General features: G+C 38.6%; 2 protein-coding genes across 4 annotated transcripts in view; both read left to right on the forward strand.

The window, feature by feature from the left end:
- Nucleotides 1-8961, forward strand: part of lyst (lysosomal trafficking regulator) — a 127589-nt gene extending 118628 nt beyond the window's left edge. For both annotated transcript variants that reach the window (XM_079636293.1, XM_079636294.1), the window contains 4 exons: nt 2520-2617; nt 4480-4636; nt 6185-6256; nt 7217-8961. In XM_079636293.1, coding sequence (XP_079492419.1) covers nt 2520-2617; nt 4480-4636; nt 6185-6256; nt 7217-7355 — 466 coding nt within the window. In that variant the 3' untranslated portion in view covers nt 7356-8961. The remainder of the gene's footprint in view (nt 1-2519; nt 2618-4479; nt 4637-6184; nt 6257-7216) is intronic.
- The window catches only part of b3galnt2 (beta-1,3-N-acetylgalactosaminyltransferase 2), a 64258-nt gene continuing 56727 nt past the window's right edge, over nt 8466-15996 (forward strand). Inside the window, exons 1-2 of one of the 2 annotated variants that reach the window (XR_013800340.1) lie at nt 8466-8599; nt 14854-14961. The gene's annotated coding sequence lies outside the window, so the exon portion shown is untranslated. Of the gene's footprint in view, nt 8600-10054; nt 10490-14853; nt 14962-15996 lie in introns of those variants that run through there. The other variant, XR_013800341.1, reaches the window with a different exon arrangement.

Consider the following 15996-nt stretch of genomic DNA (forward strand, 5'->3'; position numbering starts at 1 on the left):
TTGATTACCTACATTAAGATGAGAAAAAAATATATTACAAGTTTTCTGTAATTTAATGTTTAAATATGCAAATTAGGCAATATCTAAGTAAATATGCGCTAATTTGCATATATTTAAAAAAAAACGAAATCTGAGTATTGGATAAATCCAGGTTCAAAATCATTTTTTCATTGTGTTCAGATATTAGATGGGAAAAAAATTTGAGGGATTTATGGATATCTACTTTTGTTATCCTGTAAATCAGAATATACTGTCAATAGCCTTAAAAAATGATTTTCGCCATGTTTTTTGGAATAAAATGTTGTATAAATCAGGCTATGAATAATATATTTACAAATCCCTCTGTAAATGTCTTTATAATATAACTTGGTACATGACTGGAAGGTTTGGCGTGTATCGGTGCGACTGAAGTGGAGATTTCAGACTTGGAGAATGACAGAAAAGTCATTTTGAGAAAACGGGCTTTAAAGATTTATCATCAGCCAACGAGATTGCGCATTCAGCCCTTTTACTTTCACGATTGGTTGATGATAAAAAGGAATTGACCATATTTGGATACGACAGCATTGTACAGGAGAGAGAGAACTTTCCAGCGGTGTGTGTGATGTAGAAAGTTGATAGAATTAAAGAATTAAAGAAGATTGAAAGAGAATAGAAAGTTGATACAGGGAAGTCGTAAGAAGATTGAAAGAGAAAAGGAAGTTGATAGATGGCAAGTCGTAAGAAGATTGAAAGAGAAAAGGAAGTTGATAGATGGCAAGTCGTAAGAAGATTGAAAGAGAATAGAAAGTTGATAGATGGCAAGTCGTAAGAAGATTGAAAGAGAATAGAAAGTTGAAGATTGAAAGAGAAAAGAAAGTTGATACATGGCAAGTCGTAAGAAGATTGAAAGAGAATAGAAAGTTGATAGATGGTAAGAAGATTGAAAGAGAAAAGAAAGTTGATACATGGCAAGTCGTAAGAAGATTGAAAGAGAATAGAAAGTTGATAGATGGTAAGAAGATTGAAAGAGAAAAGAAAGTTGATACATGGCAAGTCGTAAGAAGATTGAAAGAGAATAGAAAGTTGATAGATGGTAAGAAGATTGAAAGAGAATAGAAAGTTGATACATGGCAAGTCGTAAGAAGATTGAAAGAGAAAAGAAAGTTGATGCATGTAAGTCGTAAGAAGATCCTTTTAAAAGAAAGATCTATAATAGCTACCGGTCGATATAAAACACGTCCGACTGTTTGCACTGTATTTTTTTATTTTTTTATTTTTTTATTTTTTTATTTTCCAAACTGTGATTCAGGAAGATTTTATTAATTTTTAGGGCTGTCTGATTGGAAGAGATTTTGAAGGGGAACGGGAGAGCTTCACTCCGACGAGGCGAGTGAAGATTAGCTATACTATGGAAAGTATAGAGGTTCGCTGTTTGTTTAAAACAGCAAAAGTGAAACGTGCTCTGTGGGGGCCCAGTGGGGCAATACTGGTGTGGTACACCACCCCAGCAGAGGACGTCCCTGGATTGTAGGTCCAGTGGCACCGCAAACCTGCTCAATCGCTTCCATCTCAGATAGGGGTGATTATTAATTATCAGGGCTGTCTGATTGGAAGAGATTTTGAAGGGGAACGGGAGAGCTTCACTCCGACGAGGCGAGTGAAGATTATCTATACTATGGAGAGTATAGAGGTTCGCTGTTTGTTTAAAACAGCAAAAGTGAAACGTGCTCTGTGGGGGCCCAGTGGGGCAATACTGGTGTGGTACACCACCCCAGCAGAGGACGTCCCTGGATTGTAGGTCCAGTGGCACCGCAAACCTGCTCAATCACTTCCATCTCAGACACGGTTTTAATTATTCTTTTTTCTTTTGATTATTTTAATTTCTTCTATGTAAAGCACTTTGAATTACCACTGTTTAGCTTTGCATTTACTGAATGAGCACTGTGCCACTGTTCGTCCGACTGTTTGCACTGTATTTTATTTTCTAAACTGTTTTAATTATTCTTATTTCTTTTATTATCTATGTAATTATTTTTATTTTTATTTCTTCTATGTAAAGCACTTTGAATTACCACTGTGTATGAAATGTGCTATATAAATAAACTTGCCTTGCCTTGCCTTGCCTTGCCTTGCCTTGATGATGGGAGACAGAGATCGCAGATCAGTGTTGATTAAGAACCCCAACTTTTGTTGAATTTATGAGAAATCTACAGACGCAAATAGACAAAGTGTAGTAAAATAAAGACCTAAATGTGTATTTCTAACTTTTTTTTTACCACAAGTCTGAAAGAAGACATGTTATTGAAGACAAATATCCCAAAATCTCAAAATTGACCAGTGAAAAAAAAAAAAAACGATGTTTTTGCCTGCCGTGTCTCGCCTTAAGTACTTATACAGTGTAGAAGTATTTTGTACTTCCTTAATATTATAACAATTATGGCTTATTTAAATAACAAATCCCTTTATTGCAGTATTTTCTGTGCTGTTTTGCAGTAATGCGAATCTAATGAGTGTTTGTTTGTGGTTTTCTGTGTTAGGCTGTGTTACGTTCAGAGTCTCACGGGTCACAAGAGTCCAGTGAACGCAGTGTCCGCCAGCGAGACGACCGGAGACATCGCCACAGTCTGTGACTCAGGTGACAACACCAGCCCATTACAGAGGAAACACTGCAGAGTTAATACACATATATTTGCTAAACAAAATTAATATTTAGGCAAGGCAAGTTTATTTATATAGCAGATTTCACACACTATAGTAATTCAAAGTGCTTTACACAGAAAATAATTAAAGTAATCACAACATAAAAGCTAGGAAAATTAAAACAGTTATAAAAGAGATAAAGATGATACAGTTATAAAAGGAATTAAAAGAGATAAAGATGATGCTTAGATAAACTTCTCATCTGGCAAAACACCGGTGTATCATATTTTGCACAGCTGGTGTCATTTTGAAATATGACTGTGTGAAACTGCAGATCATTACAGAAATGGAAACTAGTTGTAATCTGGGCTTGATCAGCTGAAGGTCTTGGGTAAAGTCTGCTTTTGTCCATTACACTCCCTGAAATCATGACACCGTGTCCTATCTACACGTGACACACGATAAATACGTCTTTTCCGTGTTAATCAGAGTTTTTCTCCTAACCAGCCGCGACGGCGACACACGACGATTCTACTTTAGAAACGGTTTCTATGTTTCTGCGACGTCGCGCTGGAACAACAAACACAAAGTGTGGCAATGATAGTCTCAGGCGCTGTTTATGTGCGTTATTTAATGTTAAAAGCGTGTCATGTGACTTTGAATATCATGTAGTGCTCCAGCTTTGTAGCTGTAAAAGCAACACTGGATAATTCACCTCAGATCTTGAAATTAAACAAATGGAAACAAGAACGTGCAAACTGTGAACAAACGAGTGTATTCTTTGACAAAGATTGTTTTAGTAACTCAGTAGCCTATGTGTTTTTAATAATGTTTAAATGGTGTAATATTTGTGAATTTGATTATCTATTTTCTTGCGAGTGCCGTGAAGATTACTCTCTGGTGCTGTGCACTCGCCGCGAGACTCCGCCCACACGCTGTTCTGATTGGCTGTGCACTCGCCGCGAGACTCCGCCCACACGCTGTTCTGATTGGCTTTGCACTCGCCGCGAGACTCCGCCCACACGCTGTTCTGATTGGCTGTGCACTCACAGCGAGACTCCGCCCACACGCTGTTCTGATTGGCTGTGCACTCACAGCGAGACTCCGCCCACACAATGTTCTGATTGGCTGTGCACTCGCCGCGAGACTCCGCCCACACAATGTTCTGATTGGCTGTGCACTCGCCGCGAGACTCCGCCCACACGCTATTCTGATTGGCTTTGCACTCGCCGCGAGACTCCGCCCACACGATGTTCTGATTGGCTGTGCACTCGCCGCGACACTCCGCCCACACGCTGTTCTGATTGGCTGTGCACTCACCGTGAGACTCCGCCCACACGCTGTTCTGATTGGCTGTGCACTCGCCATGAGACTCTGCCCACACGGTGTTATGATTGGCTGTGCACTCGCCGCGAGACTCCGCCCACATACTGTTCTGATTGGCTGTGCACTCACAGCGAGACTCCGCACACACGCTGTTCTGATTGGCTGTGCACTCGCCGCGAGACTCCGCCCACACACTGTTTTGATTGGCTGTGCACTCGCCGCAAGACTCGGATTATTTGTCGCTGGAATCTTATCGCATCTCGTCTGGTTAGGACACGGTGTAAGACTAGTTCTGCAGTCATTCCTTGTTTCATGAGTAAACTCAAAAAAAAATGCCGGTTTCATGTTTCAATCCATGTTTGGGTCAAAAGTTAAAACGGTTATAAAAGGAATTAAAGAGTAAAAAGATGATGCATATATAAACTTCTCCTCTGGCAAGACACCGGTGTATCATATTTTGCACAGCTGCTTGTTATAAGGTTTCCCTCGTTGTTCTGTGTATATAATGGCGTTCTCTCTGTATGTGTGCAGTGGGTGGAGGAAGTGATCTGAGGCTGTGGACGATTAATGGAGATTTGATCGGTCATGTTCACTGTCGAGAGATCATCTGTTCGGTGGCGTTCTCCAATCAGCCGGAGGGAGTGTCGGTGAACGTGATCGCTGGCGGGCTGGAGAACGGTGTGGTCAGGTACAGTACTGACCCAAAACCCCACAAACTACACACTCTTAGCTAGTTTGAGACCAAATGCTGTAAATTAAAGCCACTTTGGAAACAAGGTTGAATTTGATGAAGTTTTACAATTGCACACATGCATGCAAAAGTTCACACTTCCTGTGTGACATCACTTGGACTTCCTGTGTGCATTATTATTTAATATTATTGTAACATTTTATAATACAGTTCATTAGTTAACATTAGTTAATGTACTAACTAACCATGAATGATACATTTGTTACAGTATTTATTAATGTAATAGTATTTATTTGGTAATGTTAGTTAATAAAAATACAGCTGGTCATTGTTAGTTCACAGTACATTAACTAATGTTAACAAGATTTAATTAACTATTAGTATATAGTTGAAATTAACATTAAAGGATTAGTTCACTTTTTAAAAAAACTTTAGCTGATAATTTACTCCCCCCGATGTCATCCATGATGTCCATGTCTTTCTTTCTTCAGTCGAAAAGAAATGAAGGTTTTTGATGAACACATTTCTCCATATAATGGACGTCAATGGGCCCCAAACGGGTCAAGGTCCAGATGACAGTGTCAGCGCCGCTTCAACGGGCTTTAAACGACACCAGACGATGACTAAGGGTCTTATCTAGCGAAACGATCGCTCATTAAAAAAATTAATAAAAAAGTTTACGTTTTATAAGTACAAACGCTCGCCTTGCTCTGTTCTGTGATGCGCGTTCGTGACGTCACGTAATACGCAGTTACGCTGTAAAGGTCACGCTTCTGTGAAAAGTAAAACATTTCTATCCTGACGAAAATGTTCTTTTAGGCTTTTTAATATTACAACACCAGGATACGCACACGAAATGGGCATTTTAACCGATAAACTGACACAAAGACATTTGAATATGTGTGTATGGTCCCCCTTCCGCACATTTGTAAGCACTGACTCGTCAAGCGCGACCTTTTCAACGTAACTGCGTATTACGTGACGTCACGAACGCGCATCACAGAACAGAGCAAGGCGAGCGCTTGTGCTTATAAAACTTAAACTTTTTTATTTATTTTTGAAATGACGATGGTTTCGCTAGATAAGACCCGTATTCATCGTCTGGTGTCGTTTAAAGCCCGTTGAAGCGGCGCTGACACTGTCATCTGGACCTTGAACCGTTTGGGGCCCATTGACGTCCATTATATGGAGAAATGTGTTCATCAAAAACCTTCATTTCTTTTCGACTGAAGAAAGAAAGACATGGACATCTTGGATGACATCGGGGTGAGTAAATTATCAGCAAAAGTTTTTTTTAAAGTGAACTAATCCTTTAACAGAGATTAATACTGTATAGGTGCAGTTCATTATTAGTTCATGTTAACTAATGTAGTTAACTAATGGACCTTATTGTAAAATGTTACCAATATTATTAATATTGCACAGCCATATTAAATGAGTTCTATAACAACAGCAGAATGCATTGTTTCAAGACTCATCAATGCTTTTCTTTCCTCTTCTCTGTCATCATATGTAATTCTCTGTCGTGTCCACGTTTCCGCTCAGGCTGTGGAGCACATGGGACCTGAAGCCCGTCAGAGAGATCACCTTCCTAAAGTCCAACAGGCCTATCATCAGGTACACACTTGCTCCTCATACGACGGCACACAGATTTGTTCTTATATCAAGATTAGAAAAGTTACGTGCACCTATACACTACCAGAAGTGAACAAAAGTTTGGAGCAATTTTTTTTTTTTTTTTTTTTTTTTTTAAAGAAGTCTCTTCTGCTCAATGAGGCTGTATTTATTTGATCAAAAATACAAATACAAATTGTGAAATATTATTACAATTTAAAATGGCTGTTTTCTATGTGGATATCTAGTAAAGTGTAATTTATTCCTGTGATCAAAGCTGAATTTATCATCATTACTCCAGTCTTCAGTGTCACATGATCCTTCAGAAATCAGTATAATATGATGATTTTCAATTATTAATTATAAACCATTATTATTGATGCTCAATTGTTAATTATGGTTCTTAAAAAAAAAGAAATTATATATATTTTTAGGATTATTTAATGAACATAAAGTCCAAAGAACAGCATTTATTTGAAATATAATCTTTTGTAACATTATAAATCTCTTTACTGTCTCTTTTGATCCATTTAATAAGTCCTTGCTGAAAAAAACACTATGATTATTATTGGTATATTTCAATCTAATTTACCCCAAAATTTTGAATGGTAGTGCATCACGTTTTTTTGTCAACATTGATAATAATCATAAATGTTTCTTAATCATCATATTATTCTGATTTCTGAAGGATCATGTGACACTGAAGACTGGAGTAATGATGCTAAAAATTCAGCTTTGATCACAGGAATAAATTACACATTACTATATATTCACACACAAAAAAACTTTATTTTAAACCGTAAAAATATTTAAAAATTTTTACTGTATTTCTGATATTTATTTCCAATAAATGCAGCCTTGATTTTCTTTCAAAAACAAAAAACTTTCGATTGATATTGCACGTGCATTATTTGTCCCTGATGATCATGTGCCTAATGATGTTCCTTCTCGATTCTCTCGCAGTCTCACGTTCTCGTGTGACGGACACCATCTTTACACGGCCAACAGCGAGGGAACCGTGATCGCGTGGTGCCGGCGAGACCAGCAGCGCATGAAGCTGCCCATGTTTTACTCGTTCCTCAGCAGTTACGCTGCAGGCTGATCCCCGCGAGCCCCAGAACGAGCGCCGAGTGACCCCGCTGACCCCGGAAGAGGAGGAGCCAGAGGCACACGCCCATTACAGGCTCCGCCCCCTGACCCGCCACGGAAATGCACGGCACTTTATGCTGTGCTATAAGCGACTGTATCATAAGTGTGTTTCCGTACATGCGTCGGGGGGGGGCGTGAGGCAGAGCGAGCGGATCGTTTCTTTCCGTTATCCTCGTTTTGTGTTTTGGTTTGACTGATGATTCATGTCGTAGTGTTTGTTTAGTGACTCCGTGTTGTTTGATTTTTGAAAGCTGCTAGAGTCTGGTCCTCCTCAGACTCCACTCTTTCCTCCCTCGTCTTAGCTATCCTGAGAATTAAAGCTAATCTAAACACTAGCGTCTGGTGATCCACGCAGGATATCTCTCTCTCCCGGACTCCGGCATGCAGTGGCAGGATGAATGTGTGCACGCAATGCCTTGTTAAACTCTCATTTGAAATATTTATTCTCAAACCAGGATGAAAGCCACATCTAAACGTGTTTCTCGTTCGTCATTATAATATGCAGTTCAGTCGTTCCTGAGTTGATGTGCAGTCGTGCGTCACTCGTGAAGTCCTCAAATAACATTTATTCTGTTTTTATTCCATCAACTTGCACCAAACGGCCCAGTTGCCAGTTAATAAGCGCATCAAATTCATATTAATTCATTAAAAACATGCTTTCCTTCTTTCGAACATACTGTTCAGTTGTGTTATAAATTATTGCATGTTGTGATCAAGCATTATCTATAATTGGAGATACAATGTCAAATTTAATCAAATCTACCTTTAGGACCAAATCACAAATTCATGTTTTTTTTTTGTTTGCAATAAAAACAACCTGATAATAACCGTACAAAGGCAAAGCAATATCACTAAACAATTGCATAAACTCACAGGAAACCGATGCTCTTGAAGTCTTAAGCGTCAGTCAGCCTTAAATGTGGAGGAGACACGACCGATTACAGTAAACGAGCGTCTGCGATCGTAACGTGATCCCGAGCGCTCTGTGTTTGTTTGTGTTATTTTTCTTTTCTTTCTTCCTGAAACATTCTGTATTTTCTCTTACATTGCAACTAATTTAATTGGCTTGTCTTACATTTGAGTGTTTACCAGAATAGGAATGCTTTCACCTTTTTGTTTTGCATTATTTTCAGAAATATCAGACACATGTATATCATCTCTCAGTGTGAGTCCAGAACGCCAGCACTTCAATGACAGGTAGTTAGAGAGAATTTATGTGTTTGTTTTTTTTACGTTTATGTATAAAATCTGTTTTCCATGCTTGCATTACATACATATATCTCTTAATTATTGTGCACTGTGTTGTCATGTTTGCAGTTCCCTCAGAAAGAGATGTTACTGTCATTGTGTGAGTTCTTGACTGAGTTTGTAAAGCAAGATGTGTGAATTTATCACGAAAAGGCTTATTGTTATCAGTCGAATGTTGAGTTAACAGTGGTTTATGTAAATTAAGATTGATATGTTCACCAAGGCCTGGCTGGGACATTTCTAATTTTTTGTATTTATGAAATATGTAATAAAATGTCACCAATATAATATATATATATATATATATAAATATTCAAGAAATTTTGATTCTGTTTTGTTGCACTTGTTTCTCATGTTCAATGTTAAAAATAAAGGTTTTGCAATAATGCCAAAGAACCATTTTTAGTGTCAAGAACATTTTAATAACCTAAAGAACCTTTTGCGTAATGAAAGGTTTCAATTGATGTTAAAGATTCTTCATGGAACCATAGATCCTAATATTCTATATTGCTCGGTTCTATTCTGCTGTGTTGTATTCTAAATTATTCTGTTCTACATTTACCAGTTATATTCTGTTCCATTATATGATAGTTCTATTCAATTTGACTCTATTCATAAAAGTTAGCGAGTTCCCAACTACATGGTGTCTATTTTTTTTTTTTTTTTTTTTTTTTTTTTACTAATTGCAAGAGATTATATTTTCTTTATAAATTTTCTTTATTTAAACATTTACTTACAGAATACAAAAGAGCCTGGGGGTTCAGGGATGGGCAAATATTACTTCACATTTGAATTGAGAGAAAAAAATTAAAAAGTAGAAAAAAAAAATATCTACAGGTGAAAATGGAAAAATTTTAATATCGTGCAAAAGTTCATTTATTTCAGTAATTCAACTTAAAAGGTGAAACTAATATATTATATAGACTCAAAGTGAGATATTTCAAGCCTTTATTTGTTATAATTTTGATGATTATGGCTTACAGCTTATGGAAACCTTGGGTTTTCATAAACTGTAAGCCATAATTATCAAAATAACATTAAGTTTAATTACTAAAATAAATTAACTTTTGCTCGATATTCTAATTTTTCGAGTTTCACCTGTAAATATAAATTAAACAAATAAATAAATGTGGAAATATTGAAATATGAATAAAGATAAATCATCGCCACAAAACATAAAATAATATTAAAGATTACACAAAAAGGGAGCATGCATTAAAAGTTTTAGTAGCCTTTGTTAGGTAGACAAGGATTTAATATAGACCTAGACCTTAACATCTTCTTGAAAGTGAGAAAAATTGGGGGACTAATTGCTTGAGTTTTTCGCGCGCCCAACATCTGTGTTACGTCACAAGCGAGTGTTTTGGAGGCGGTTACGTCATCCCGGTGACTGGGAGACCCGGTGATGTCACATTAAGCAGGGAAACCTCACGTGCCTCGGATGCGCCCTGCAGAATAATGAGCCCTAGTGATCCTCCAGCGATACTAAACATCTGATCTGATAACACACACACACACACACACAACGGGCCACCGATACCGGAGGACGCGCGCGAAGTGAACCGTCTGATTTCTTAAAGGCGCAGTGACACCTGCATCCTCCTCGCGCGCCGCGTTTGTGCGTCACATCGAGGTTCCCCTCCTCACATCCCATGAACCGACACCGAATCAACCAGCAGAGCAGAAACCGGGGAAATACTCGACGTTTGACGGCGTTCGGCGGATGCACGCGAGCGGACGGTGACCGTGTGTGTGTGAGGTGTGTGTTGCGGGTTTTTCCTCGTCGCGTTCGGGTGGAGTCGAGCCACATACTGAAGTCTGACCACTGACACACTTCAGGTGGGTGTTAACACGCGTTCCTGTGCCTCGCCAGGTATTTGTGCTCGTTACGTAGATTCGAATGTTCTATTGCGTAATTTTTGGAACGTTTGAGTGCAACATTTGTAACAATTCGAACGTTCCTGACGCGACCGCGGGTTTATGGGCAACGGTTTCTCTTATTATCTCATGGTCAGCACGAGCGATATAACCGCGCTCGTGCTGTAGATTAGGGATGAGGGATGATGTATGTATGGATGGATACATGTTTTTTCTTTTTTGGGATGATGCTGGAATGACCAGAAGCGCGCGTGAGAGCGAAAGATGGACGCGCGCGAGTCTCTTGGGCGTTTTGATTCCATCGGCTGGAATTCCGCCTTTATAATCGAAATGATTATGATGAAGATTCAGATGTTCAGTGATGAGCTTCACGAGCTCTGTGATAATGCACGGAATGGCCTTGAATGGATGAATGAACGGATGGATGGAGGAATATATCACGACCCTCGTGCGTTTTGCTGATTCTAGATTTTGGTCACATGTCGCCTACAAATAACAAGCATTAAATATGAAAGCTAAATAGCTTTAATGGTTTTATGATTCAACCCACATGCTCCAGTGCATGTTTTTTTTTTTTGGCCTTTACTCAGCACTGTGTCATTATGAGTGTGTGTGGATGATGTACATGATGCACTGAGGGTTAAAGGGGCTGTTATGAAGCTCGTGCTCGATCTGGTGAGATTCACTTTAGAGCTGTGTAGTGATTTATGTGTGAAAAAAATTATACTAATAACTTCAAAATGAACCCCTGTGATGCTTAGCTGCTCCTCTGGCCTGTTTTGACAGGTGTTCTTGGAGATCTTATAACGCAACGTTGGGAAATGTGATTGTTTAACCCAGAAAAAAAAAACACTTCACAGAATGGGAAGCCTGGAAATATCAGGGAAGCGTAAATTCATATCATATTGTGAAATATTATTACGGTTTAAAATAGTCGTTGTTACGTGAATATATAGTAAAGTGTAATTTATTATTGTGATTAAAAGCTGGATTTTCAGCATCATTACTCCAGTCTTCAGTGTCACATGATCCTTCAGAAATCAGAATAATATGATGATCTGATGATCAAGAAACATTTATGATTATTATCAATGTCAGATTTTTGTAGAATTTTTTGCAAAAAAATTGCAAGTAAACAAGCTTGAATGAAATTAAAAGAATAGCCGAATAAATAAACGCTCAGAGAACAGCTCAGGTTCAGTCATTCATGAATACAGTCACATTGAGACTCTTACAGTAAAGTACTGTTTACATTTACATTAAATTCACAAAAATTGACAATTCATGTTTGTTTTTCTAAATTATTTATCCATGCACATCATTTTGTGCCTCATAATCTTTCATCTTAACTTCCCCTCCCTCATAACTTCTCTTCTCTGGTGATGTGGGCGGGGCAACCTGTCACTCGAGATCAGCCAATAGCAAACCACAACCATCCAATCAACCAATCAATTCCCCACGGACAAAATTAAGCCCCGCCCACATTTGTTATTGTTCCAGAAGCCGGTTGATGAAGGTATTCATCACATTTTTTTCTTTGAGACTGTCCATAACTGTTTTAAGTCACACAAAAACATAGTCAACGTGCCGCTTGACTAACCGCTAGATGATCATACTAGTACTTAAGACATACCGGTAGTCTTAAAGGGTTAGTTCACCCAAAAATGAAAATTATCCCATAGTTTACTCATCCTCAAGCCATCTTAGGTGTTTATATCTTTCTTCTTTCAGCCAAAAGCAATCAGAGATATATTAAAAACATCCTGGCTCTTCCCAGCTTTATAATGGGAGTGAATGGTGCCTGAGATTTTGAAGGCCAAAAAAGCGCATCCATCCATCATAACAGTGATCCATACGCCCTTCTGAAGAGGAAATATCCATATTTATAACTTTATGATCTATAATCATATAAGTCTAGTTCTATAAGTCTATCACAAGTCTAGTTCCGGCGGAGTAGTGACCTCTGACCCGACGCATGACGAGTGACCTCTGACCCCACGCATGACGAGTGCCCCCACGCATGACGAGTGACCTCTGACCCCACGCATGACGAGTGGCCTCTGAGCTCATGCATGACGAGTGACCTCTGAACCCACGCATGACGTATTGACAAACGTGGAAGCACAGAGGATCGAGTAAAACAAAACACTTGTCCCGAATTAGAAGTCTAAAACGAGAATTTTTGAAGAGAAATGTGGGAGGAGCTTGAGTTTGTTTGACCCGTGAGAGGCGTCGAAGTCATGCGTGGGTTCAGAGGTCACTCGTCATATGTGGGGTCACTCGTCATGCGTGGGGTCAGAGGTCACTTGTCATGTGTGGGGTCAAAGGTCACTCGTCATGCGTGGGGTCAGAGGTCACTCGTCATATGTGGGGTCATGCGTGGGGTCAGAGGTCACTTGTCACGTGTGGGGTCAAAGGTCACTCGTCATGCGTGGGGTCAGAGGTCACTTGTCATGTGTGGGGTCAGAGGTCACTCGTCATGCGTGGGGTCAGAGGTCACTCTTCCGCCGGAACTAGACTTGTGTACAGTCGTTACCTGAAGCCAGTAATTATAGATTATAAAGTTATAAATATGGATATTTTCTCTTCAGAAGGCCTTTATTAACCCCTGCAGGCGTATGGATCACTGTTATTAGGGGTGCACCGAAATTTCGGCCGAAAATGGCATTATCGGTTTCGGGCCGAAATAAAAAAGCCAGCCGAAGATGTAAACCGAAAATGAATGTCAACCGCGCCCCTCCCGTCCCGCGCGCAAGCGTTTGGGTTTCACTCGCGGTCGAGCCGTTAGCACGCGTCTGCAAAGATTGAGCATGTCAGCGGTACGGAAGTACTTTAAAGTTTCAGATGCGGACAACAAACTTGCAGTATGTAACGTTTGTTCTGCAAAAGGTTCAAGAGGGGGTACGGTGCCAAAGAGCTGTTTTTGCACTGTTGTTTTGCACAGAAATTTAAAATGCAAGTAAGTAATAGTTTCCATGCGGCAGCAGAATACAGGCCCGCTGCCATTCTGTGATTGTGTGTGCAGTTATTCAGATAATTGTGGATTGTTTTTCCCCCACAAATGTTAAACTATTTTATAAATGGAAGAAAACTTGAAGAATAATATGATTTATTTTTTGTTACAAATATTTTATGTAACTGTTAGTGTTAATACAAGTTTGATGATTATTCTATTGGTTTGTGATTTTTAATTTCAGATCCAGTAAAAATAATTAAGCAATACAAATATATATTCAAGTTTTTTAAAGAAGCCATTTTCGGCCAAGTGCATCCTAAATTTTCGGTATCGGTTTCGGCCCAGAATTTTCATTCCGGTGCATCACTCACTGTTATGATGGATGGATGCGCTTTTTTGGCCTTCAAAATCTCAGGCACCATTCACTCCCATTATAAAGCTGGGAAGAGCCAGGATGTTTTTAATATAACTCTGATTGTGTTCGGCGGAAAGAAGAAAGATATAAACACTTAGGATGGCTTGAGGATGAGTAAATTATGGGATGATTTTCATTTTTGGGTGAACTAACTGATTAACACGATGGCTTTGTTAAAGGATAATTCCGGTATTTAACACCTTGAGTCTATATTGTAGTTTGTTTTGGATGAACAAGAGTGGTGGACAACATTTTTTTGACAATGGTTCCTCTCTCGAGTTTTTGACTATAAAAGAATTGGCCATGGACCCATTTAACATTGGAGTCAATGGGCATGTCCGAAAATGTCATTAAAACAACATTTAACATTAGTTTTCAAAACTGTACAACTCACCAAGTGATTAGTGATGTTAGTTGATGTTCCAGAAACAAAAAGTGTTGCGAAATACAGTTTCTGTCGTGTTTTATTCGTCATTGAGCGGAAGTTACACGGTTGTGAAGTGTCTGAAAAAATAGTTCCACTATAGCAAAATAAACGGATTGGAATCATATATTGCGACGATATATTGTTTATAATCATCAACTAACACCACTAACCACTCGGTGAGTTTAACAGTTTTGTAAACGAACATTATTGGCTGTTTTAATGACATTTTCGGACATGACCATTGACTCCAATGTTAAATGGGTCCATGGCCAATTCTATTATAGTCAAAAACTCGAGAGAGGAACCATTGTCAAAAAAATGTTGTCCACCACTCTTGTTCATCCAAAACAAACTACAATATAGACTCAATGTGTTAAATACCGGAATTATCCTTTAATGCCGTCTCACTCGTGTATAAACATCACAACAGGGAAGACGGCCCTTCGTTTTCATTCATGCAAGATCCCGTATTCCCATTCTGTTGGTCCAGCGCTGGAGTGTGTGACGGTCATGTGATCTGTGTGCAGGACTCAATCATGAAGGACGGCATGGCCAATAACAGCACCGCCAGCATCTCTCAGGCCCGGAAGGCCGTGGAGCAGCTGAAGATGGAGGCCTGCATGGACCGGATAAAGGTCTTTATAAACGCACCTCAGCTGAACATGCTCATGGGTCATGCTTTGACCCTGGAAAAATACAACTAAAGAATATTTTATAGAGTTGCCATGTTGTACAGAACGCTTTGGGATTTAAATAAGCTGAATATTATTGAATGTTTGATTAATTTATGTCTTGAAGCTGGTCTGCAATAAACAAACTAGTTGTGAACGATTGATCAGTGAAAAAAAGCACAACTTTCTTTTTAATTGACGTTATTGAAACATATTAATCACTGACGCTTTTCACCATCCAATCATTTATTGATGGATAAAATCTTCTTTTTTTTTTTTTTTTATACCGTTTCAAATGAAAATACGTCAAATTAAACAAAAAAAAAAGTAAAAACTCTAATAAAATATTTAGGCCTAAACTAAAGATTTATGCATTTGAATTGCATATAAAATGTCCATGCATTTGGATTACAGTTTCAACATAAACAAACTAATAAACTTAATGTGATGCGTATTTTTCAGTCATACAGAAATTAAACAGGAAAGATTTCTACACTTTATTTGCATCAATTTTATTTGATTTCAAAATCATATATTTTCACAGTGCATCTATTTCAAATTGCTTAGAATCCGCATAAAATAATGACATTTATTCAGTTAAACAGTGAACATGGTTAAAATATGACGTACTGTGGATCAAGCAATATTCAATTACCAGTAGTTAAAATGTGTGAGATTGAAACAAATCAGATTGATTGATATAAATATATAAACTTGTGTTTTAAACGCATTCAGGTTTCATTTCTGTATGACTGACAAATGTTCATCATGGAAGTTTTATATGCACCTCAAATACTACCGAAGTATTTTTTGAGTGCACTTCATGTTTCATGTTGCCTGTTGAGTGGCCGGAAACTGTGATTGTTTTCAACAGATAGTCCCGCCCCTAAACTCGTGTTATTGGTTGAGTGTATAGTCCCTCCCCCAAACTCGTGTGATTGGTTGAGTGTATAGTCCCGCCCCTTAACTCTGTGATTGGTTGAGTGTATAAGTATAGTC

Source organism: Phoxinus phoxinus (assembly GCF_949152265.1).
Source record: "Phoxinus phoxinus genome assembly, chromosome: 14".
In the NCBI taxonomy this organism is placed as follows: Eukaryota; Metazoa; Chordata; class Actinopteri; order Cypriniformes; family Leuciscidae; genus Phoxinus; species Phoxinus phoxinus.